The sequence below is a fragment of the Vicugna pacos genome, chromosome 18 (genome assembly GCF_048564905.1).
Source record: "Vicugna pacos chromosome 18, VicPac4, whole genome shotgun sequence".
In the NCBI taxonomy this organism is placed as follows: Eukaryota; Metazoa; Chordata; class Mammalia; order Artiodactyla; family Camelidae; genus Vicugna; species Vicugna pacos.
Genome location: NC_133004.1, coordinates 39,245,478 through 39,271,145, shown reverse-complemented (window position 1 = coordinate 39,271,145; position 25,668 = coordinate 39,245,478). Strand labels below are relative to the sequence as shown.

At 47.6% G+C, this 25,668-nt stretch overlaps 1 protein-coding gene across 3 annotated transcripts in view; it reads left to right on the top strand.

The window, feature by feature from the left end:
• HIP1 (huntingtin interacting protein 1) overlaps positions 1–25,668 on the top strand; it is a 132,784-nt gene that overhangs the window by 78,262 nt on the left and 28,854 nt on the right. For all 3 annotated transcript variants that reach the window (XM_006201385.4, XM_015236970.3, XM_072943125.1), the window contains exons 2-7: positions 11,053–11,116; positions 14,462–14,604; positions 14,841–14,897; positions 21,140–21,220; positions 24,767–24,843; positions 25,305–25,366. In XM_006201385.4, coding sequence (XP_006201447.2) covers positions 11,053–11,116; positions 14,462–14,604; positions 14,841–14,897; positions 21,140–21,220; positions 24,767–24,843; positions 25,305–25,366 — 484 coding nt within the window. The remainder of the gene's footprint in view (positions 1–11,052; positions 11,117–14,461; positions 14,605–14,840; positions 14,898–21,139; positions 21,221–24,766; positions 24,844–25,304; positions 25,367–25,668) is intronic.

Sequence of the window (25,668 nt, the reverse complement as noted above, 5' to 3'; positions counted from 1 at the left end):
TTTGAGTCTGGCTTCTTTCACTTGACGTAATACTTTCAAGATTCACCTACTGTTGTCATGAACCAGTAGTTTATTCCTTTGATTGAGTCGCTTTCTGTGGTGTGACTGTACTGCCGTTTGTGGACCTGTCCCCAGGTGGAAGGACATTGGGATTGTGTCCAGTTTGGGGAGGTGATGAAGACAGAACCTGACTGCTTTTCATCCTCACTCAGGGTCCCCGTTGGACCCAGTGACCATCTATTTCACAGGCGTTGGGAACTAACACATTTGAAGACATCTGTGCCCTCTCTTCCCCATCGTGCCTCCCCACTGCCACTTTCCCTGATTTCTGTTCTCTCATCTCACCTCCTGTGGTTCACTGTCCTAGCTGGTTTCCTTTGCACACGCCCGCTTGATCCACATTCGTTGTAGAATGGGGTGCCTAGAGCCGAACGCGTTATTTGGTGCCCAGCAGACTCTCCGGCACGTGGTAGGATGAATCGGTACTCCAAGTGTGGTTGACAGCTGTAAAACCAAGGATTGGCTGTTGTTCTAGATCTTATCATTCTGTTGATGTGGCTTAAAATGAAATTAGCTTCTTAAATTTTATTTTATTATGGTGGCCACATCATACTGTCCATGAACTTATGGGGAACCACTGGGCGTAAGCTCAGCCCTCTTCACTTAGTCTGCTGTTCGGCCACAGGCACTTGGATTCTGGGCCAGGAATCTTCCATCCTGTTGGTTTTTCCCCACGTTCATACTCTACCAATATCATCCAGATGCACTGGCTGTTACTCTCAACATGAATCAGATCAGTCACTGCGCCTCTTTATCCCCTCACTGGTAGAAACAGGGAGCAGAACCAGGCCTGGGGCACTAGCGCACCTCACCCCGAGATGATAATAGCCAATATCCAGACCTGTAAGAGTGGACCTCTACCCTCAGGGACCTCCCTGTCTAGCCCAGGGGACACCAAATTTTTTCTGCAGAAGTCCAGATGGTGAATATTTTTGGCTTGTGGCCAGCTGCTGCTGCTGCTGTTGCTTCTCCCTCCTCCTTCTCCCCTTCTTCCCCTCCTGCTCATCCCAGTCCTCTTCCCTTTAAAAATATAAAAACCAGTGGGGAAGGTTTAGCTCAAGTGGTAGAGTGCATGCTTAGCATGCACAAGGTCCTGGGTTCAATCCCTAGTACCTCCTCTAAAAATAAACCTAATGACCTCCCCACTCCCCTCCCCCCAGAAAAAGCAAAAAACAAATTTTTTTATAAACATTTTTTATTGATTTATAATCATTTTACAATGTTGTGTCAAATTCCAGTGTTCAGCACAATTTTTCAGTCATTCATGGACATATACACACTCATTGTCACATTTTTTTCTCTGTGATTTATCATAACATTTTGTGTATATTTCCCTGTGCTATACAGTGTAATCTTGTTTATCTATTCTACAATTTTGAAATCCCAGTCTATCCCTTCCCACCCTCTACCCCCCCCATAACCACAAGTCTGTATTCTCTGTCCATGAGTCTTTAGATTCCACATATGAGCGATCTCATATGGTATTTTTCTTTCTCTTTCTGGCTTACTTCACTTAGAATGACATTCTCTAGGAGCATCCATGTTGCTGCAAATGGCGTTATGTTGTTGGTTAAAAAACAAATTTTAAAAGAAGTAATGATATAAAAACCAATCTCAGCTCATAGGCCATGCACAGATAGGCTGTGGGCCAGGTTTGGCTGCAGTCAGTAGTTTCCACTCCTGTTAGCCCCCTTATCACACATCCTTGTCTACGAGATGTTTTAAGAGACTATATTAAGTGCCTAGAAGATGGAAATTCAGACACACACTATGTCTACTTGGTTTTCCTGAAACGCTGGCCTAGAGTCTAAGGAGGGAAACGCGGTCAGTCTCATGTGACTTGCTTCCATGAATGCGTGTTGGCGCCTGGTGAGCAATGCCGCCTTTTCTCTCAGGAACCTCTTGTGAGTCACACGTGGCATTTTACCTTCTTCTCTGCCAGTAAATCATGGTTATCCTCACCCATGTCTGGCCTTTGGGCCCCACTCTGTTTCCCCAGCAGCCTGCCGCGATGCCCAGAGTGTGTATGCACCACCTGGACTTGCTGTCTTCATCCCATTCATGTCCTCATCCGAGTCAGACACCTGCACTCACTCAGGGAGTCTTCCTAACTCCCCTAACTCCTAAATTGTTGAAGGAGGGTTTTCTCTTTCAACGCGCTTTCTGACTTTTTCAGTTCAAAAATCACTCTGGACAGAAAAAAAAACAAGCCACATAGGAGTTTAGCGTCAACCTCCCACCACGGCTGAAAGCAACATACCTCCCCCTTCTTGATCTTTTTGCTTTTCGTGAAATAAGGTGTCCAGCCCTTTTGGGGGGGGCCCACACGTACTCTGGAAGCCTCATCTCATTCTGGCTTCGGCTTTCTGATCCTGCTCGTGCAGCCGGCATAGGTAACGTGTGCACCTGTGCTGCTTGCTTTTTTCGCAAAGTACTGAAATCTCGCAGAGGAGAAGGAAGGAAATGGGAGGAGGACGGTCTTTCTCTCCCTGTAAAGGGTTGACTCTTGGGCTTCACCCGTGCTCTCCAGCAGCACCGGGTAGCGGGTCCCGCACCCCCGGTAGCAGGTCCAGTTACACGGATTGTCCTTTATAACCTGTGGGAAAGGCTCACCTGGAGTGTGTGTAGCCCAGTCTTACAGCCCAGATGGCGGCCCTGCCCTGCATATAGTAGACATTCAGTCAAAATCATAATTCCTCAGTGTTTTCCACTTTTAAAAAAGTTGTTTTACACATAATATGAAGAAAGAAACAGAGGGATTTGGGAAGTGGACAGGAAAGCTTTACTGATGGGTGGGATGGGCGCACTGAGGCAAAGGCGACAGTGCAGGATGACTTCTAGGGAGGCTGGGAGAGGAATAGTTGGGCGGTTGGCCATGCTGGCAGAAACTGAGTTCAGAGCCTTGGGCCTGGTTGAGATCACCCAGGAGCTAATAGGAGTCAATAGAGATCTGGGGCGCAGCTGTCATGGGCTGGAAAGTGAGGCAGGCAGGTGGGCGACGCTGAGGCTGCTGAGTGTTGCTGAAGGCAGCGCAGTGTGGGCAGAGGGACCTGGGTTTGAATTCGGGCTCTACCTGCTGCTGCCTGTGTTACTTCAGACAACTTGACTCGGGAAATCGGGGGTCGGATTCCCTGCCCTCCAGGGGAGGGAGGATCAGAAGCAAATCCCCAAGTGCAGCACCTGGTAGAGGCCCTGCTGCTACCACTAATTGGGGGACAATGACAGTGACTATCCTATTATAATTTCTGATCAAGAGAAGAATTAAAAAGACTTGATGGCTGACATCAACTTCCAAGTATCACAGGCAGGACCAGAGCGGTCTCACTCAGTGCTGAGGGCTGCCTTTGGTCTTCTGTGCCCTGCTTGTCTCTTCCCCGAGGCTCATGTGACCTCAACTTGGTTCTGAATCTGTCGTCCTCACTCTGGCTGTCCCCACCTTTACCGTGGTACACCTCAGCAGTCTTCTGAGTCTGCCTCTTGCCAGCGTCACTGCCCACCCTACCCCCTCACCAGCCTCGTTCGTGCCTGGGTGGAGCTGGTGACCCAGAGGATCCCTTTCTGTCCTGTGTCTCAGGATCAGGCCCTTGGAAGGAAGATCCTTTCAGTCTTGTGTGGGCTGAGCTTGGCTCCTGGATTCTGCAGGCCTTTGCAGGAGTCCAGGCTGGGATGGGGGAAGGATGAGAGACTACACCAAGTTGCAGGCGTTAGCAGGACCACCTGCCTCATCTGTTTTCTCCAAGCTTCCACACCTGACTCCATGAGGGACGCAGGCCTCAGCCCCCAAGGCGGGCAGCATCGCCGAGGCTGTTGGTGGTGGCCACCTCTGGCTGTGCTCAACAAATGCCTCCCATCCGACTGCCTGCCCTTTCCATTCTGTTTCTCTGTCTCCCTTCTATCCTGTTTCCTCCTTTCTCCTCCCACCCATCCTGGTCTCAGGTTTTCCTGCACTTGGCCCGGATGGTGGGCCTTCCAGTCCTTGGCCACCCGCACCAGGCACATCCTCCATGCCTATGCCTGCCATGGAACCTTAGCAAGCCAGCCCAGCCTTGGCAGCCCAAATGCCAGGCCTCTGCCAGGAGCTGTGTGTGTGATGGACAGAGGCCGGCTAGCCCCCACAGCCCAGGCCTAGCCCCTGCTCCCCGCAGAAGCAAGGCCTGAAGGTTTCCCGTTGGCTGCAGCCTGGCTGAGGCTGTCCTGTGGGAGCCGAGGGTGGGGCGGAGGGGACAGAGGCTGGGGGAAAGCCGCCCTTCCTGCGGTGCCTGCTGATAATTGGCTCTCCGGAACCAGCTTGTGACACAAGAGCCAGCTGGGTCAGGAAGTGGCACAATGCTGCTCTTTCAGGGGGACACTGCCTGGTCTTAGGTCCTGTGTGACTCGGGGGAATCTGGAGAACAGCCTGTTCTCAGAGGACATTCTCCAAGCCAGGCCAGAGGTGAGACACTGAACCCCAAACTTCCCACCATCTGCCCTGGGAGGGTCCCCCCAGGCATGGCCCAGCTCCTTCAGAGAGAGTCTGGGGCGAGGAGGAAAGAGAGCAGGTTTTCTCAAGAGAGCAGGACTCACATACCCAGTACTTTGCAGATGGGGATGCGCTAGGAAGCAGTCCTTATGTCCTTAATGATTTACTGATTTATGAAGACTCTGCCCTGCCTTGGCAGCTGTGGGGCCACCGGGGAAGAAGGCAGGATTTTCATCCTGGCGGGGACGGAAGACGATAGACTAGCTGTCAAACACGTGATGAGACATAGGAGCTGAAAAAGAAAGAAGGAACACATTTCTAATTCTAGGTTCTAATCCCCATCTAAGAGGGGCCTGGCAAGTCTAAAGGAAGGTAAAATTTGGTCTGTGCTCTGAAGACGGGGCAGGATGTGGGATGCAGAAGGCGGAAGGGCAAGTGTGGGGCACAGAATGGCATCCCAGGCCCAAAGCATCACAGAAGTACAGGACACTCGTAGCGAGGAACGTCTGCCCTGGAAGCGTCCTGGTGTCTGAGATTGGAGGACCCACAGCCTCCATTTACTGGCCCACAGGCTCAGCCCCGCCTCTGAGCGCCAAAAGTCTTGCCATAGGACCCTGCCCCTCAGGCACTTATAGGTGGGGAAGTGTTGCTTGGAGAGCTTTGGGCGTATTGGCCGCAGTAGGTGGGCACTCTGAGAGCCTGCCAGAGCTGCAGAAGAAGGGCCTGGGGCCATCCAGACCTGGGCAGGTGGGGCTTGCGGGTGTCTTGGAGCTGTTGGTTTGGGAAGAAACTTCGTTCCATAGCCCATTGCTAGGCTGGGTCCTGTGTCAGGGTCCTGGGCTCGTCCTGGGGCTGGGACTCTGAACATCCACACAGAAGTTGGTCCACACTTTCCTTCATCAGAAAGCTGAAGAAGTAACTCATCAAACTCAGGAGGATGGAAGGGCATTTGTATCAGTTCCCTCCCCTGCTCAAGAGCCTTCTGTGGCTCTCAGTGTCTGTCTTTCAGGTCACAATTTCTTGCCCTGATATCCAAAGCTTCCCTCCCCATCCCCAATCACCTGAAGGGCCTTAACAGAGTCTAACAGTGAGAAGGAACTTAAAAATCATCTAATCCAGCCTAAGCCTGTAAGTCTTTTTCACAATAACCCCGAGGAGAGGTTGCCACACCTCGGCCTGTGTACTTCTAATAATAGGGAATTCTCTCCTTCATGAGACAGCTTTAAGTTTATCCAGAAATGGACTTGCTGTACTTCTACCCATTGGTCTAGTTTTGATCCCTGGAGTTATTCCTCCTTCCTCATGACCACCTTTCAGAATATTGATATTCCTCTGAGTTTTCTTCAGGTCTCCAGTGCATCCAAGTCCAGGTGACTCCTTTTTAGAAGTAGTCTAGTTTGTTGGTCTCCTTCATAATGTACAAAGTCTAAAACTGAATAGCATTTTACCTGTGGATTTATCTTCATAGAGAATTAGAGCCATCCCCTCCCTCATTCTGAACACTATGCTCCTTTTAATACATCCAGAGCTGAGACCTACATTTTGATCACCCACATCACGATGTTGCTTATATTAAGTTCACAGCCAAATAAAACACCGAAATCGTTTTCTCAAGTGTTGCTTTGAGTCATATCCTCTGCTATGCCAGCAAGTTGAGACTTCAGTACAATAAACTTCCTTTATGCCTGCTGGATTGCATCTTGTGACGTTTAACCCAGTTTTGCAGTCTGCGGAAATGGTTTGGGTTCTGATTCTGAGTCTCTGTGATGTGGAGGACCGTGTCTGGTGTGGGGGTTGTGATGGAGCCTGAGCTGTGGACGCACACAGCTGAGTCTGAGTTCCAGCTCTGCGCTGGCTGGTGGAGCGACCTTGGGCAATTTACTTAGCCTTGCTAAGCCTTGGTTTCCTTATCTGTAAAATGAAGATGAGTAATACTAATGCCCACCTACTCATCAGATGTAGTTATAAGACTTGAATGAGATAATTCATTTAAAATGTTTATTAGCACCAGACCTGGTAATCACTCATTAGCTGCCATTATCTTGATGATTATAACCACTGCTACTGCTAGTTCACCTCCCCATTCTTTTAAAAATGGCTGTTTCTCACCCCAAGGGCCTCCCCTCATCAGCCTCACTGTCCTTTGCTTAGTGTCCCCTCAGCCTGAGATGCCGGCCTCTGTCCTGCCCTCTGTCCGGCTTCATAACCGCTGTGGCATCTCTGATACTTCCCTCTGCTTTGTCCCCGGGGACTGAGAGATCCTGCTGGCCTGTCCTACTGAAATTGTTTATAGCCCACCTTATATCAGGTTCGTTCCATTTTCACTTCCATCGTTTGGGTTGAGGCCTTTATTCCTTTACCTCTCTGCTACTAATAGCTGCCTCTTCAACCCTCTTCCTCAAGCTGCTTCCATCCCCTCCTGCCCGCGCCAAAGCCCGCTGGCCACCTGCACCTGGCGCCCCCTCCCTTTCTGGCCTCATCCCTCACCACTACTCCCACCACCACCCCTGCCCTTGCCTACAAGCGACCCTGCAGCCCACCCAGCCGGCGTGCTCCAGGCCTTTCCAGAGCTGGACTCGAGGATCTAGCCACCAGAATAGTATTATGACCTTGGCCAAGGGGCTTAGCCTTTCTGTGCAGCCACTGCAGCTGCCTCTCAAGTTGGTGGGCGGCGTAAATGAGAGAAGTAGGTAAATGGTGGGAGAGGCACCTGGACAGATAGATAACCCCTTTCTTCCTTTGACAGATCTTCCTGGAGCAGTTTCAAGGGATTTCTCCCGCCTTTCAACATGTAGAGCACAGAACGTTTTCAGTTCACAGACACACACATGCAGTCTGTGGTTATATACTCATGGTGTATTATTTTGTGTGGCTTAAGGGAATTTTAAGGATTTTTTTTTTCGAGCAAGGCTCACAGTGACCACAAGCTTGGGAATTGGTCAGTCAGTATGAACAGATATTTGTGGAATAAACCCAAGCCCCACCCATCATGGTCCTCCCTTGAGGCCCTGATGCAGTTTCTAGCATTTCCGGCCAGTGTGGATTTTCCTTCATCCATCATGGCTCATGCTACTGACTGTGTCCACCAACCCCCTGGAGCTTGACCACCTGCAGTTCACACCTTATTGGACTTGGGTCTCTGGCTGTCCTCTTACATTTTTTAGGTCTCTTATAATTTCTTACGAATGCAGGCAACCTTGAAGGGCTTGGCAAATGTGGTCACTTTGCCCAGAGGTCTCTCTGCAGCCAGGATCCCATCTGGAGCTGGGAGAAACATAGGCGGAACTACTGTCAGTCATCAGAGGAAATCTGAAGGAAAGAGGATGGCCTGGGATGAGTCTGGAAGAGATGCTGAGAAATGAGGTCCCAGGAGGGACTTGTTAAGAGGAAGGTGGAAGCACTGGGCCTCCATGGGACATGAGTACTGCCTCACTGGGAGATGTGGGGGAATAAACTTTTTACTTCTTTCTCGCAGCGTCTCTTATATGAGATTCCTTCTTGACTGGTCTTACTCTTGCGCTGACAGCCAATAATGGTGCTCAGGGGAGCGCGCTGCCTGTGCTAGAGGGAACAGGGAAGGCAGTATCTGCCCTCGCCTTGTCCTCCGGGAGGGCTGATTCTGATGGGGTTAACTGCACACTGGGTGGCTTAAAACAACAGAAATTCATTCTCCCACAGTTCTGGTGGCTGGAAGGTGTTGGCAGGGCCATGTCCCTTTTGAGAGTCTAGGGAAGAATCCATCCTTGCCTCTTCCTAGCTTCTAGTGGTTGCTGGCCACCCCGGGCATCCCTTGACTTGTAGACACATTACTCTAATGTCTGCCTCCATCTTCACATGGCTGTCTTCCTCCTGCGTGTCTGGGCCTCTGTGTTTTTCCAAGACCTTCTCATAAGAACCCCAGTCATACTGGATTTAGGACCCACCCTAATCCAGTATGACCTCATCTTAAGTAATTGCATCTGCCAAGAGCCTGTTTCCAAATGAGATCACATTCACATGTGCTCGGGGATTTGGACTTGCGCATATCTTTTTGTGGGGAGACACAATTCAACTCACAACAAAGCTTATGGTGTTAAAGAGTTGAGTCTGGTAGGGAAGAAAAAAAATATGTGCAAAAGTGAACTTAAAGGACACACCCAAAAGTTATGTAAACCAGATGTAAAAGGACACATCTTGGTAAAGCCTAGAAATAACCTATTCTATCCCATCTGTACATGCACACACACATATATGACATACATACATGTAAGTGTGTAGTTTTTCCAGGTAAAGACTCAAGTGTAAAATACAAACAGTAAAACACTTAGAAGAAAATGTAAGCATCTACCAGTATAAACAACAGGAGCAGGAGAAAAATGTAGAAGCTATAAAAGATAAGATGAACGTATATAAAACAGATAAACAAGTTCCTACTGTATAGCGCACAGAACTATATTCGATATCTTGTAGTAATTATAATGAAAAAGAATATATATGTATATAACTGAATCACTATGCTGTACACCAGAAAAAAATTAACACAACATTGTAAATCAACTAATTTTTTTTAAAAGGTAAGATGAACATACATAACTATGTAAGGCAATCAACGATCATGAGAACATGTAAGAAAATACTCAAAACTCACTAGCAGTCATGGACATACGAATTAGAGTAATGATGAGATGTCACTACACCTGTAAGATCAGCAAAAATGAAAAGAAGCGGTAAGCCCTGTTGTCGGTGGGGATGCTTTTGTACGTTGTCAGTGGAAGTGTGAATTGTTAGAGCCTGTTGAGGGAACCTGGCAACCTTCTTTAGATCCTGATGAGAATAGCCACGAGGAAGGTTTTTGTTGTGACACAAGAGAGGAATGTGAGCCCAAACCCTTTGATGGTATTAAGAAATTATCCTTAAAATTTTAGATGTGATCATAGTATTATGGTTAATTTTTAAAAAGTCTTTTTTTTCCCCTTAGATGTTTGTACTAAAATATTTACTGGTAAAATGGCATAACACCTAGAATTTACTTCAGAGCAAGGGAATCCGTGACTGATGGTACAAAGCAAGGGTGAGCATGCTAGAGGCACAGGCCAAGTTCAGACCACCTCCCGGTTTTGTTAATAAAGTTTTATTGGAATTCAGCTACAGTCACTGGGTTACGTATTCATTTCATTTAGTATCGCTGAGGCCGCTTTTTCGCTCCAGCGGCAGAATTGAATACAGTGGAGACCATGTGGCTTGCAAAGCCTAAAATATTTACTAACTGGCTCTTTACAGAAAATGTTGGTGAGCCTTCATCCATAAGGAAGCATGTTTGGCTGCAGATTCATAGTGGTTGGTGCTGGGGAACTGACGACCTGGGGTTTATTGGACTAATCATCCTGTTTGTGTCTGCTTGGACTTTTCCCACAATGGAAAGTTTAAAAGAGAAACAACAACTTTGACCCAGTAATCTCACTCCTAGTACTCTATCCGTTGGAAATGAAAGCATCAATTAATAAGGATATATGGAATATAGTAACCATTTACTGGAAATAAATTGTGTCGCAATACCGGATGTTATAAATCCCATTCACCCACGCCATGGAGTATTATGTTGCCTTTTTAAAGGATGAACTAGTGTGTTACCAGTTCACTTGGAGAATTTTTCACCGGATATTTTCAAGCAAGAAAAGCAAGATGTAAAAAAGTCTGTGCATGACGGTCTCAGTTTTATAAAACCGTGACAAAATTAACCACTTTGGAATGTAGAGGGGTGTGTGTGTGTGTATGATGCATAACAGGTTGTTAACATGTTGGGGTAGAATGACGTCTGTGGAAAGAAAACAAAGCAAAACAGAAAAGAAAAACCTGTCCTTCAAAAACCAGCCTACGTGATACAATTCCATGTATGTGTTTGTGTCAGTTGTATTTATCTGTATAACCTACTTTGCTAACTTCGAAAGAGTTATGATTTTAAAAACTACTGGAAAGGAGAGAATATTTGTCATGCCTTATGATATGAGTAAGAAAATAAAAGGGAATTTGGTTAGGAGGTGGAAAGTGTCCAAGAGTGGGGATAGAAGAGCAGAGAGTGACCACTGCCGACCTTGGCCACCTAGGGAAGACTCCATGGAAGGTTCTAGCTGGAGAGAGGGGTGGCTGGATGGTCTTTGAGTCACAGTCCCTCCCTGATCTCAGCGCCTCTTCCTCCTGCTCCCGGAGAAATAATGTTTCCCTGGGGGATGAAAGGCATCCCTTTGTGCAGGCTTTAATTGCCATGTTGTTGTGCCAAGTGGATGAGTGGCAGGCGGGCGCAGCAGCTGGGCACAGCCAATGCCAGGCAGCAAAGCCCGCTGCCTGAGGACAGCCCGGGCCAGCTGGCCAGGGAGCACTGCCCACTTCTGCCCCCGGCTGGGGGCCCTGCACGGGGACAGTGGGGCAGAGGGGTCTTTGGGGAGAGAGGAGTCATTGGAGGGAGGGGAAGGGGCGGGGCGTCTGGGAGGGTCTCAGCCACTCTCAGAAGCTTATTCATCTCATCCTCCTTGCCCCTCCCCCTTCTTGTTTTTCAGACTGTCAGCATCAATAAGGCCATTAATACGCAGGAAGTGGCCGTAAAGGAAAAACACGCCAGAAATATCCTTTTGGATGTTGCTTGGAAGACCGACCCTGAATGGGGTCAAATCGTGGGGACTGAGGTCAGGGCGAGGCGTCCTTGCTCAGCTGCAGGAAGGGGAACCCCCACACCAGCCAGGCCCCCACCGGGTCTGAACAGTGTGGGTTGGCTGCTGCTGGCCTCAGAGCCCACAGCCGGCCAGGCTGGAAGGGACCAAAACTGCCATCTAGCTCAGTGCGGCTCCTCTCCTGGGACTTAGCTTCTCAGAACTGCCCAGTCATTTGAAGTCACTTTCCTTTGAGATACTTTCTCAGGGCACAGGAAGGGTTTTCACCTGTATCATCAAAGCGCTCTGAGCCCTGCACTTGGTCACATGACCACCCCCTTGGGAACATGATCAAATCCCCTTCTCTGAACATGAAAGCAAAACAGAGGTCTGAGCAGCAGCGGTTGACCTTAAACTGACACAGGGGCTCAGCCATGTAAGCAAGGCCACCTGTGTGGGCTCGTTCCCCCCACACCACCCCCAAGCCACGAGGAAGAAGACAAGAAGGTCAGGATGGATTTAGGGAGCTGATGATTTGAAGGTTTTCACCAAGCCCTGAGTTGGCAGAGGCCCTGGGCGACCACCACCATGGGTCTGTGGCCTTGGAGAAGAGTGCAGGCAGTGCTCTGGCTGGTGGATCCCTTGTGATCTGGCCTTGTGATGTAGAGCCAGGTGCTGGAAGGCTAATCCTCAAAGGCCAAAGGAGAGGCTGCCAGTGATGCAGCCTTAACTCTGCGTGTGGCCAGGCGGAGCACAGGGCCAGTGGAGGCTGAGCTTCTGCCTGGGGTGGGCAGCTCCTTACCGGGGCTGGTCTTGGTGGCTGCACCACAGCCAGTCAGGTTGGAATAGCTTGTCTTGAAGCCCCTGCAGGAGACCCTCCAGGCTAGCCCTGCCAGCAGGATTTCCAGAACCCGTCATGCCCTTGGGAATTGTTGCTAATAGCATGTACTATGCTTCACCAGAGGGAAAGCAGTTCATCTTTAGTGGGAAGATGCTCTGGTTGGAATTAGGACTTTGCTGCGGGATGGGGCTATAGAACCTCTCCCGGGTACCCCAGAAACCTGGGAGCCCAACAGTAAGCCTAGCCAGACCTTGCCCTTTATTCCTTTGACTCTTTAGTGAATCAAGAAAACCAAACCAAGAAAAGCCTTAATTATTAGTGGACTGACTGATTATCTCGGAAGGAGTTACCCAGTCCTGACCCCTGCCTGCTAAGACTACTGATCAGTCGGATGTGAGGCAGGAAGTAAGAGAGGACTGTTGTCACGGGCCAGTGTGCTGCTCTGGATGGCATATGGGCACACAGAGGCCCATGCCTATAGTGGCCAGGCCATGTCACATCTGGCCAAGGAGGCTACCTGGGGTGGCAGAAGGGACACTGGAGGGAGATTCCAGAATCCCATCTCTGGAGCTCTGGCTTGTTCTGGGACCTTGAGTGGGCCCAGTGGGGCCTCTGTGAGCTTTAACTCTGTTGTCTTAGCCAAGTGTCGGCCAAAGAAGATTTCAAAGTCCTAACATTCTAGCTCTGACATTCTAGGAGTCTCTCTGCCTTACAATTTCTAAGGAGTGGATAAATGTTGAAAAGATCAACTCCATACAGTAGGGTTTAAAGCTTATGAGGAAACATTTCTTCTCTGTCGATACTTTTAAGGAGCGTCAGCTACCCTCACTCCTAACTGAATAAGCATTTGGGAAGTCTGACTTCAGAAATGCTGTTCAGAAGAGCATTTATCCCGGCTGCCTGCCTGGTCAGCAGGTTGGTATCCTGACCACGGTACCCACTTCTGGAGGACTGTGTCTTATTTTTCTTTATCTCCTTTTACAGCATCTGACGGGTATTGGATACATTACAATGCTTATGAAATCAAGACAGACAGAAAGGTCTCCTTGCCTCTTTCAAAGCCAGGGTACCCAGCCCACTCCACTCCTGCCCTGACTTCTGTTTAGGTGTCTGGTTAAAGGAGCCGCAATCTGCCATGAGAAATCATCGCGAGAGGATACAAGAAGCTGTCCGTCTCACCTCAGCTTTCTTCTAGACCAAGGGGGCTGTGCTTTAGTTGATACCCTAAGTTATTTGAGAAATCCCTCTAAGACTAAACGCCGATTTCAGCTTCCAGACCCCAAACTCCATGTTCAAGGCGGCCCCTCTCAAAATGCAAATTTCAGTTCCTGGAAGGAACTTTATGATACCATCCAGCTCAGAAGCAAAACACCATGTCTCTTTGGATGAGTCACATCATTTCTAACCTAGGCAATTTTTCCTACATGACATGGTGCTTCTTACCTGAGCCTGGAAATAAAGAAGCCAAAAGTTCCAAGGAAGTTGCTGTACTTGGGATGGATGGTGCCCACTTACTGGGTGTAAGCAACAATTACAAAAGAAATGTGGAAATCCTCTCCTCTCCTCAAAAAAGAGCTCCCAAATTATAGAGGCCTGGTGATCCATTAAAATCACATAGGCCAGAAGGACATTTATTACACATAAATTGTGGCAGGCGGTCCATGGGTGTCAGGTAGGTTTGGAATTGGATCTCAGGGGTAGGTGGCCCCAGAATCCTGCATGCAAGGAATTCAAGGGTTTGGGTGATGAAGGCACCCCTGGATGAGGCCAGGAAAGTTTATAGAAGAGGTAGGGTTTATAAGTTTATTGTAAGTTTAGGGAAAAGACGTTTTAAACACAAGATTGATGCTTTCAGGGCAAGAGCAGAATGCTTAACAGGAGAGGAGTCAGGTGCCACCTGGAAGAGGAGCCAAGGGTGTTGGTTAGCCAGGGTGTGGGTCCCCAGTAGGGGCCAGGGCCCTTGAAGCACGCCCTTGTTTTTCACTATTAATCACTATAGAACACAGAATTTTGAGAAGCTGTATTGTATGGTTAAAATGTTAACTGTAATTATCCCGCTGCAAAGGCCCCAATCACAGACTCAACAAACTTAGAGGAAAGGCAGTCTGTCTTCCCAAAGCAAAGTAAGCTCCAACCAAAGCATCTTCTCGCTAAAGGCAAACCGGGGCCATGGCTGGCCCGGAGTGCACTAGTGCAAACTAGGAAAATACACCCCTCCCAAAAGACATTGCATCTCTGGGGAAATTGTCTAACAATGGATTTTATTAGGATGAGGCCCCTTTTTGCCATCTGCCCAAAAATTGCCAGGATACGTGTGCAGATCTGTGGTGTCATCGTTATAAATGGCGCCCCCTGCTGGGTAGTGCTGTGGCACCATGCGCAACGCACAACCCCCAACAGTGGGCTGTTGCAGGCTCCCTCCCAGGGCTGGCTGCTGGGGCAGGGCTGGTGCCTTTGTTTTCCATGACCCTCCCTCACCGTGCATACTGGGCACCCACCATGAGAAGGGGGCACAGACCTTCTGGTCTGTTGTCAACCGGCTGCCCCTCTCCAGCAATGCTGTTCTCTGCTGGAAGTTCTGCCACGTGTTCCACAAACTCCTCCGGGATGGACACCCAAATGTGAGTTCCTGGGGCTGCAGGGGATGGGCAGGGAGCCAGGGGCCCACGTGGGGAAAGTGCAGTTGCCTAGGTCACAGGGGCCGCTGTCCGCCCCTACACTGAAGGCGGCAACTGCTCCTTCTCCTGGCCTTTTGGGTATCAATTAGAGAGGCAGGTTCATCTCCCTCCCATCACCCTCTCTGCCCCACCCTGAGCCCATCTTTCACCATCCTCTGTCTCCTCTCCTCTTTCTCCAGGTCCTGAAAGATTCTCTGAGATACAAAAATGAATTGAGTGACATGAGCAGGATGTGGGTGAGTTTGGACATGTGTCCAGGGGCCACCTATGGTTTCTTGTCCTTCCTTGGAGGCCACAGAACAAGGAATATGGAATGGAACAAATTCATTTCTTTCAGGTTGTTTAGGACTTCTCTCACGAGCATCAGGGAGGGGTCAAGGATGCCTCCAGATGGAACCATGATAGCCACAGTCTTATCGGGGTCCCTGGAGGCTGCAGGGAAGTTCTAGGGCCTGGTGCTGGTGATGGAACCTCATGTCACAATGCTCTCTAGGCATTGAGATCCCTCAGCAGTGACACTGCCACAGTTCTTTCTTTTCACTTGGTCCCGCTGGGATTGTTGAGAACAGTACGTTGAGAACTGGGATTCCCAATCTTTAATGCTAGAGCCTTTTCTTTCCTATCTAGGGATTCTCAGGGCCTTAGCAAGAGGGAGGAGGTAGGCGACAATAATAGAATCAGCTGAAAGAAGTGTTCTTATACACACACCAGAAGCCCTCCAGATTCTGATACCCAAGGAGTATGTGTTTGGACAGGAAGTAACTTGCCTTCTGAAGAATCTCCTTGGTTGATTCTCATGTGTCTTTCTGCCTCACTGCTTAAGAACTACCATGTTAGCCCTTTCTTTTAGATTCTTACCTGTGTCTGTCTGCACTCACGAATGTTAGCAATTATGTCATCCAGTCTACCCATTACAGATGAGAAACACAGGCCCAGAGAGGGAAGCAGCTTTTCCTAAGTCACAAGGCGAGTTAGTCTGAACAAAGCTGAGGTTTGTCCCCAAATCTCCCAACTGCTTGCTAGAGAGCTTTCTATTATATTTCTGTAACATGGAAAGCTTAGGTCTTTTTTCTTTTTGCTAGAATTTACCTGGTGTATCTTTTTTACCTTTTTACTTTTGACTTTTCTATATTCTTTCTAATATTTTTTGCATACATATTTATTGTAGTGTGGCCAGAGAATCAATATGATATTGACTTTTCAAAGTTTTTTGAGACTTGCTATATGAGCTAGTTTATGGTCATTTTTTTTTAATTGAAGGATAGTTGGATTATAATATATTAGTTTCAGATGTACATCATAGTGGTTGATTTTCCTATATTCTTATGTCTTAGAAATATCACTTGTCAATAGGATTTAGTTGCATTTTTTAAAAAATTCAAGGTGGAAGTCCTCTTTTAACTGAACATTTAATCCATTTACAGTTATTATGATACCTAATATGTTTAGATTTCTAGCTCCCATTTTATATCATACTGTTTGTCCCTTCTGTTCTGTTTCTATTTCTCTCATCATTTGCCTTCTTTTGGATTGATTAGGTATTTTTTCTCATTCCATTTTCTCCTCATTACTAGTTGGGAGATTAAAAAAAAAATAACAGCAGAGGTTTTTTAAAAAAATTCTTGGTAATGTTATCTAATAATTACAAAACACATGCTTAGGTTATCAGTGCCTAAAATTCATATCTTTATTTGTTTCCTATATACCACAAAGACTTTAGACTATTTTAACTCCATTCACTACCTTGTGTATTGTTGTCATGTATTTTAATTTTGGTTATGTTTTTCTTTTTAGACCTTATAAGATATTTTAATTATTTTATTCTGTGCTGTTCATTTCTTCTTACATCTCATGCCTTCCATCTGGGATCCCTTTCTTTCTGCTTATTTCCTTTAGAATTTCCTTTAGTAAAGAGTTTGCTGGTGGCAAACAACCATTTTTACCTGACAGAGAATGTCTTCCTCTCACCCTCATTCTTGAAAGATACTTCCTCTGGGATGGCAGTTATTTTCTCTCAGTAAATGGAAGATATTAGTCAGGATATCCTTCCACTGACTTCTGGCTTTCATCATTTTTATGAAGTCTGTTGTTGGACTCACCATCAGTCCTTTGAAGCTAATCTGTGCTTTTTTCTCTGACTTTTTAAAGTCTTAGTATGTATCTAGTTATGAATTTATTTTAGGTACTTTGGACTTCCTAAATCTGTGGGTTAATATCTTTTAACAACTATGAAAATCTCTCATTGTCTCTTTAAATATTGCCTTTGCTCCATTTTTTCTTTTCCTCTGAGAATTTGGTTAGCTGTATTTTAGACTTTCTCACTCTATTCCCCATGTTTTTAAACCACTTTCATTTTTTTCTGTTTGTCTCTATATGCATTCTGGATAATTTCAGTAGATCTAGATTTCAGTTCACTTATTCCCTCTTCAGCTGGGTCTAATCTGTTGCTAAGCTTCTCCATAAGGTTTTTGATTTTAGTATAGTTCTCATTTCTTGGAGTTTAGTTTTTTTTTTTTTCCAAATCTGCTTGGCATTCTTTATAATTTATTGTGCCCTGCATATATTTTGAAACAGCCTCTAATTTATTTAGACTTATTAAATATAGTGATTTCATGTATCACTTTTTATACCTCCAGTCTCTAAAGTTCTCAAGATTGTTTCCTGCCATTTATTGTTTTGGTGAATTTTGTGCATGCTATGTGTGCTTAGTCATTTTTCTACTATGAGCTGCTCATTTTCCTTGAGATTTTTTGGGGTGGAAATTCTTTGAAGTCTAACAAAGGCAGATTCCTCCAGAGTGAATTGGCATTTGCTTCCGTTGAGATCACTCTAAATTAAATTCTCAGCTTAAAAATTTTGTGAATCCTAGGCAGATCCCCTTGAGGACGGCTCATAGGTCCAATTCTCAGCAGCAATTATTTCCTGCCTCTCATCACAACAGTGGTTTAAGGCAGTAGATTTTCTTTGCAGTCCTCAGGGGGTAATCCATCAGTGCAGGAATACATGAGTGTTATTTCCAATTTACCCTTAATTCCCCTGCACCAAGAAGGCAGTCTTTTGTCTCTTCCATCAGACTCTTCAACTTGGACAAGTCAGTCCTGCCTTCTGTTCACCACCTGGCCCTTGAGGCCCAGGAAACCAAAGCTCAGATTAACCTGGTGTGGTAAAGTGCCCCCTCTCCACCATTTCCTGACCCCATCAAACCATCTACTCTCTGAATATCTGAATTACTCAGTTCCTGGCCTGAGGATTCTTTGTTCTCTTGTTAGTTCATTAATGTATTCAAAGCATTTTTAATCTTTTACTCAATATTGTTAGTAGTTTTCAGTGGGAAGGTCAACCCAGGTACCTAGCCTGCCTTTTTATGCAAAATAGAATTCATTTAGGTCTCTCTCCCTACATAGTCTGTCTCTTCCATTTGACTAAGAGTTTCTGAAGTTAGAAACCTGTTTTACTTTTTTTTTAATGAAGACTTTTTTTTCTTAAAGTAGTTTTTAGGTTCACAGTGAAATTGAGTGTAAAGTACAAAGATTTTTCCATATACTCACCCTGCTGTGCACAGCCTCTCCTATTATCAACATCCCCCACCAGAGTGGTGCATTTGTTATGACTGATGAACTTACTGACACATCCCTCATAATCACCAAAGTCCATAGTTTACATTACAGTCCACTCATGGTGGTATACATTCTGTGGGTTTGAACAAATGTATAGTAACATTTGTCTATCATACAGAATATTTCCACTGACTTCAAAATCCTCTGTACTCTGCCTGTTCATCCTGCCCCATCCCTACCTGCCACCTGCCACCTCCTTAGCAACCACTGACCTTTTTAGTTTTTACCTTTTCCAGATGTCATCCTGTTGGAATCAGATAGTATGCAATCTTTTCAGACTGGCTCCTTTCACTTAGCAATATGCATTTAAGGTCCCTCCATGCCTTTTCATGGTTAGCTAGCTCATTTCTTTTTCATCTTCAATAATATTCCATTGTCTGGATGGACCACAGTTTGTTTATCCATTCACCTACTGAAGGACATCTTGGTTGCTTCCAAGTTTTGGCAAATATGAATAAAACTGCTGTAAACATCCATGGGCAGGTTTTTGTGTGAACATTAATTTTCAGCTCCTTAGGGTGAAAACCAAGGAGCTCCATTAGCTGAATCATATGGTAACAGTATGTTTAGTTTTATAAGAAACTAATAAACTGTTTTCCAAAATGACTGTACCATTTTGCATTCCCACCAGCAACAAATGAGAGTTCCTACTGCTCTGCATCCTCACCAGCATTTAGAGTTGTTAGTGTTCTGGATTTTGGCCATTCTCTTAGGTATGTAGTGGTATTTCATTGTTTTAATTTGCATTTCCTTGTTGACATAGGATATGGACCATCTTTTTATACGCTTATTGGCCATCTCTACATCTTCTTTGATAAGGTGTCTGTTAGAGTGTTTGGCCCAGTTTTTAGTTGGATTGTTTGTTTTCTTATTGTTGAGTTCTGAGATCATATTTATATACTTTAGATAACAGTCCTTTATCAGACGTGCCTTTTGCAAATATTTCCTCCCAGTGCGTGGCTTATCTTCTCATTCTCTTGACAGTGTCTTTTGCAGAACAGAAGTTTTTCATTTTAATGAAACCCAGCTTATCACTTCTTTCACGGATTGTACCTTTGGTGTGATATCTAAAGCGTGATCCCCATCCTCAAGGTCATCTAGGTTTTCTCCTTTGTGATCTTCTAGGGGTTTTATAGTTTCGCATTTTGCATTTAAGGCTGGTCCACTCATCCTTGACTTTCTGACCCTGGTGCATCTTCACGCGAAGCATAGTTGTGTTTCATGATGAGCGTATTTTTACTTTTCCTACTTCTAACTGCTTTCTGATTTTTCTGTAATGAACAAGTATAACATAAAAATTAATAATTACGAGTTTTCATAGAAAATTAAAACATTATGAAATACTGTCATCTCTGGCACTGACATCTTTAAATTCAATTGATTATTTGACTCTCTTTCATGCTCCTTGGAGCATCTTTCAGTGGGGGTCCTCTACTCTAGAGGATATAGATAGAAGAAAATGGAGAAGTCAAGACTCCCGTGGGAGCCACAGCTATTCAGTTTAAGGTTCTTTGTGCCCCATTTGCCTCTTCTTTGGTATGTAATGGGAAGTTGCCGCATCACTCAGCTAAGCCTCGCTTCTTCCCAGGCACCTGGGACATGACTGCATGGTCAGACTCCATGGGAAGGCTTCTTTACCAGCTAGGTTTGGTCCCATTTCAAGTCCCCATCCCAGGTGTAATCCACCTGGAGGAGTTGTTTCCTCTCCTGTGCTTGGAGAGAGACAGAAGAAAGGAGATAGCCCATGGCCAGATTGTGATAGATGAGGGGGCAGACTTAAAATTCTTAAATGGGAAGCCGTGTCCCGAATTTATCCAAAGGACGTTTGTACACCAGATTATACTGTAAGAATGTTCCTTGAAACATAGTTTTTGTAGGACAGTAGTTTGTAGTTTGTAGGACAAACATAAAACAGTAGTGTGTTGGTTTGATAAATTATGGTAGAAACTTACAATGCACTGGGCAGTCAGCAAAAATAATGTACAGAAGAAAATTTATGAAGATGGAAAACAATGCAGTGTATTCAGTGAAAAGAAGCCAAATTGATTCCATTTTATATTTTAAAATAAAGGCGGAACACAGGATTTTCAGTAGGATACTGTCATGGTAAATACATGTTGTTGTACATTTGTCAAAACCCATAGGTTGTACAACACTAAGAGTGAACCCTAATGTAAACTTTACTTTGGACAATAATGATGTTTCAGCTGTAATAAGTATCCCACTCTGCTGTGGGATGTTGACAGCGAAGGAGGCTGTGCGTGTGTGGGGCAGGAGGTATATGGGAAATCTCTGGACTTTCTGCTCAGTTTTGCTGTGAACCTAAAATAGCTCTAAAAAATAAAGTGTGTTTCACTTGAGAAAATAAAATAACATTGAGTACCCCAAAATGTCAGAAATGTTTATATCTGATGGTTGGGTTAAAGGTGATTGGTTTGCATATGTACTTTTTTATATTTTCCAAATTTTCAATAGTGGACATATGTTATTTACATACTCAGAAAAAATTTTTTTCAAATTTTACTTTTTATTGAAATGTGGTTGATTTACAATGTTAGTTGCAGGTATACAGCAAAGCGATTCAGTTATACATAGACGTACATCTATTTTCAGATTCCTTTCCATTATAGTTTATGACAAGAAATTGAATATGGTTTTCTGTGCTATACAGTAGGTCTGTGTTGTCTGTTTTATATACAGTAGTGTGTATCTGTTAATTCCAAACTCCTGATTTATCCCTGCCCCCACTCCTTTCCCATTTAGTAACCATAGAAAAATATATTCTTTTAAAAAGACGTCCTAGTTGTCTTTCAATCCAATGTTCTTAGTGGTGACACCTGCTCTCTGTCCTCTTCCTGAAGGGCCACCTGAGTGAGGGGTACGGGCAGCTTTGCAGCATCTACCTCAAACTGCTGAGAACGAAGATGGAGTACCACACGAAAGTGAGTCTCTGGGGCAGTCCTGTCACCGGCCCCGCCCCTCTTCCCCCCGCCCCTCCCCGCTGGCCCCTCACATCCGGGTGGGCTTGATGGTCAGGTCTCTCAGTTAAGAAGACAAGCTGGCTTCCCAGATCCCACAGTCCAGCCATAGGAGAGGAAACCCCTTATAGGGCCACGGTAGTCAGCCTCTGAGGTGTGCAGGGGAACTTGGGATTTTGGTCCAGGTCTTCTGCATCTTTTGCTCCCCGTTTTGCAAATAGAAAAAGAAACCTGATCTACCAGGGGGCCTTATGAAAATATTTCAGAAGACTTGACTGTTAATAAAAACAATTCCTTCCATTTATGGAGCAAGTTCCACACCGGACCTTCTTCTGATCAAGATATGACTTGAGTCAGTATTTCTTATGCACCGAATGCGTGTAAAACTGTGTGCTCCGTACCAAGTGGCAGAGAAGAATAAAAGGAAAGGGTCTGCTGTCTAGGAATTGACATCCGTTTGGGAGAGAAGGCTTACACACTTGCAGTAGCCGTGTAATAGTGCCAAGCAGGCGTGCGTGCGGGCAGAGACGTGGAGTGACCTGCCGGGTGGGAGGAAAGACGGCCTGAATTAGGGAGCTGGTGGTGGAAACGGACAAGGGAGGAGACTTAAGAAGAAATACCATAAATTAGAGTCTTTTGTCTTCCTTATCTTTTATGTCCTCGGGGTAGCTTTGATTCCTTGAAACCATCCGAGTCGGTAGGACCTTTTCTGAACATCATTTAATCCTCACAACAGCCCTATAAAGGAGGTATGATGACACCTCAGGAAAGTGAAACTTGGATGGTGGTTCAGTCCCTTGTCTGAGTCACAAAGCCCCTCGACGGTGAGGTGGGATTTGAACCCAGGCCCATGTGACACTGAAGGTCTCACAGTGCTCAGTGGTCACCCTCACTCCCCCATGTACTGTTGAGTGCCTGCCCTGGGCCAGGGCTGGACAGGGTTTGGGAGAGAGAGGGGGCAATAGACTTGGCCACTGTCTTCGGGAGTCATCGTCCAGCGGGGAGAGGAGCAAGGGGGCTCACAGAGCATGTCATGGGGCTTCTTGCCCAGACTTGGGCGACCAGGTGGGCTTCTTAGAGGCAGTGACCCCTGAGCTCAGCCTCAGAGTGTTACAGTCATCCGTCCTGCATGACACATCAGCCCAGTACTTAGCAGCTGAAAACAACAGTCCTTTGTTATCTCTCTTTGTTACGCTCTGTTGGCCCAGAGTTCCAGAAGGGCTTGGCTGAAGGTCTCCCGTGGGGTCACAGTCAGATGCTGGCTGGGGCTGAAACAGTGTGGGGCTGGCCTGGCATCTCTCTCTTCCAGGGCTTCCTTGCAACCTGGAGAGTTTGCCAAGAGAGCAAGCAGGATGCATGGCATTTAGCTGACACAGCCTCAGGAGTCACAGGGCATCCCTTCAACCATCGTATATTGGCTGAGGCTGTCACAGAGGTCCGTAGATTCACAGGGAGGGGACGGATACCCCTCGACGTGGAATGTCAGGGTCACATCGTAAAGAGAGCATGTTGAATGGGATGCGTTGCAGCAGCCATGGTTGAAAAATATGTTCAGCTGCCGTCCGGCCCCACAGTTCACATCCCTCCTTCCCTCTCTCCTGCGGGGTGCACTTTCTCCCCTGCAGACCCCAGTCTGCCACTTTGCGGGCCGATGAGGAAGGACAGGGTGGGCGTACCAGGCTGAAGGTCAGCTGGGGACATAGGGCAGGAGGCTCGCAACAGTTTGGTATCCACATGGACCTATCAGGAGCTCCACATCAGTGCGAGGAGCTGGCGGGGTGGAGAGTGTCAGGCGACTGGGCAGGAGTGTGAGGCCATCCCAGTCAGGGTGCAGGGTGACCTGGGGAGACCTGGGCCGTCGGTCTCTAAGAGAGTGAGAGCCAGAATTAGGACAGTTATCTCTGGGACAGCCAAGGGTTGGGGACTGCCTGAAGATTGGCAGGAAAAGGAGGAGAGGGAAGGGGGCAGTAACTGGGGGGAGGGGGCGTGGGGAAGAGCTGGGTGACAGGAAGCCGGCAGGAGCTTAGGGAGGCAGAGTGGGGCCGTGGGCGCTCTGCACCGGGGGCTCCGAGAGCACAGAGAACAGATGTGCATGTGTCCCTGGGTCCTGTGTGTGGCCCAGCATCTAGCCCAGAAGTGCTCAGTCAGGATTTGTTGGATGAGTGAGAGAAAGAGCCAGAAACTAGACTGGATCAAATACACACAAGGGGAGGGGCTGATCCTGAGTTGGGAAGGAGGCGGCCCTCTTTTGAAGCTGGAGGGAGGGAGGGAAGGACCACTGGGTACCTTGGAAGTGGGGGAAGGGAGTGGGAAGCAGGGTGCTGAGCTACCAGCGATGTAAGAGGCAGGCACGTGCCAGGAGCGTGGCCCCAGGTTGAGAGTGGGAGCACGGGCGGGGCAGGAGCGAGGACTGTTGTGGGGTGCTGAAGCTAGAGGGTGCAGTTTCACAGAGACCCCGGCTGTGAGTCCTTCTCCAGGGAGACTGGCAGCTGGCCTGAGGCACAGAGCATGTGACAAAGACCCAGGCTCACTGAACTGACCTGGGTGTGGTAGAAGGACAGGCAGCAAGAAGGGAGAGGGCATGAGGGGTCAGGTCGCCATCACATCCAGACTGAGCTGAGCAGGAAGGAAAGGCAGCCAGCAGGGGGCAATTCAGGAACTGGCCTGAGTCTCCAAGCCAGAGGAGCAGAAGTAGGGGGCCTGAAGGCAGGAGGGGCTGCTAGGACAGAGGGCAGCAGTGTTATAGCTGGAGAAGGAGGTGCCAGCGGGGAGGATTTCTGTCTTCAGAGCCTGAAGAATTCACACGGAGGCCTCTGGATGGACTGGCCGTTCATCTGTCTGTGCTTCACTCCTCCTGCCCCTCTGCCCTGTGTTCCATCCACTTCGAACAGACCATGCCAAGGAGGAGAGAAGGACACAGATACTTGATGATGACTGATGATACCAAATCATTTCCCCTGATTTTGGGGGTGATATTTTCCAACCTTCAAGTTTATGTTACTAATGATATTTTGCACCAGTTAATATGAGAATGGGTTTGCCTGCCCTGAACTCACAACAGCAGCTTCGAGAAATGGTCCAAGGACAGCGGGAAGCATGGATAGGATTCAGGATGTACTGGGGTTAGGTGAAGGCTGCCCTGCCTGCGTGTTGTGGGCATCAGGTTGAGGGCCGACTGCTGTCACACGCTGGGTGTCTCTGCACCACGGAGATGTCCGTGGCGTGGGTTGTGAGGGAGCGGCCCTTCCCTGGGTCCCAGGGATGGTATGGAACTTCCCCTGTGATGGTAGGTGGGATGTTCTTTGCTGTGAGCCAGTCAAGGGGTCTGTGCACGTGTGAGGTCGTGAGTGCTGCGCCCCTTCCCCGAGGACTGTGCCGGAGCCTGCAGGAGCAGAGTCCAGCCTGCTGCTGCCCGAGCTCCATGGGATGGCTTGCTTGATGTCGGCTTCGTTGGTGTGTGTAGGGAGCTCTGGAGGGTCCCTGTTCTCACTGTCCTCCTCTGCCTCCCAGAATCCCAGGTTCCCAGGCAACCTTCAGATGAGCGACCGGCAGCTGGATGAGGCTGGAGAGAGTGATGTTAACAACTTGTAAGTGGCTGTCCTGATGCTCTGTCCAACGGGGAAGAGAGCTTGTGTAGGGGCTGTCACCTCTAGCTGGGGTCACAGAGGACCCAATGGCCGGGATAGCGGCTGGGGTGGGGACCAAAGCCCTTGAGTGATTGGGCTTGGGGCCACTTACTGCGGGTGCCTCATCCAGAACCTTCCAGGCCTCCCTTCTCTGTGCCCCTCTGCTCCCCCAGCATGGGACCTGCCCTCTCCCTTTGTGGCTGCCACTGTCTAATTTGCCCTCCTTGATCTTCAAATGGCCTTAGTACCCACTTAGGTGGGGGCTAAGAATTGGAGCTGGTGTGTGTGTGTGTGTGTATATGCATGCACCTTTGCCCGTGTACATCGGGGGCGGAGGCAGCAGCACAGGGCGTCGGGGAGGGGACAGGTGAAGCGCTAGCCTCGGGCTGTGGAGTATAAGCTCTCTCTCCCCTCGGGCCCAGTTTTCAGCTGACAGTGGAGATGTTTGACTACCTGGAGTGTGAACTTAACCTCTTCCAAACTGGTAAGTCTCCCCCTCGCATCTGGCCCAGGCTCTCCTGGGAATCACTGAACTCCCAGCCTTGTTCCCTGCTTCGACCACCTGGCCTGGCCCCCGTCTCTGCATGAGGTGGGCAGCACAGGGCCGGGAAGATAGAGCACCCCACACCTTTCTCTTGGCTCTCGTGCAGGGTGGGCCTGAAGCCCGGGAGTATTTTTAAAGTGATTTCACATCTGAGCAGAAAGACCACGCTCCCTACGCTGCTGGTCTCCCAGCTAAGCCCAAAGACAGGGCCGGCCTCTCCGACAACCTCCGGACTGTGGCCC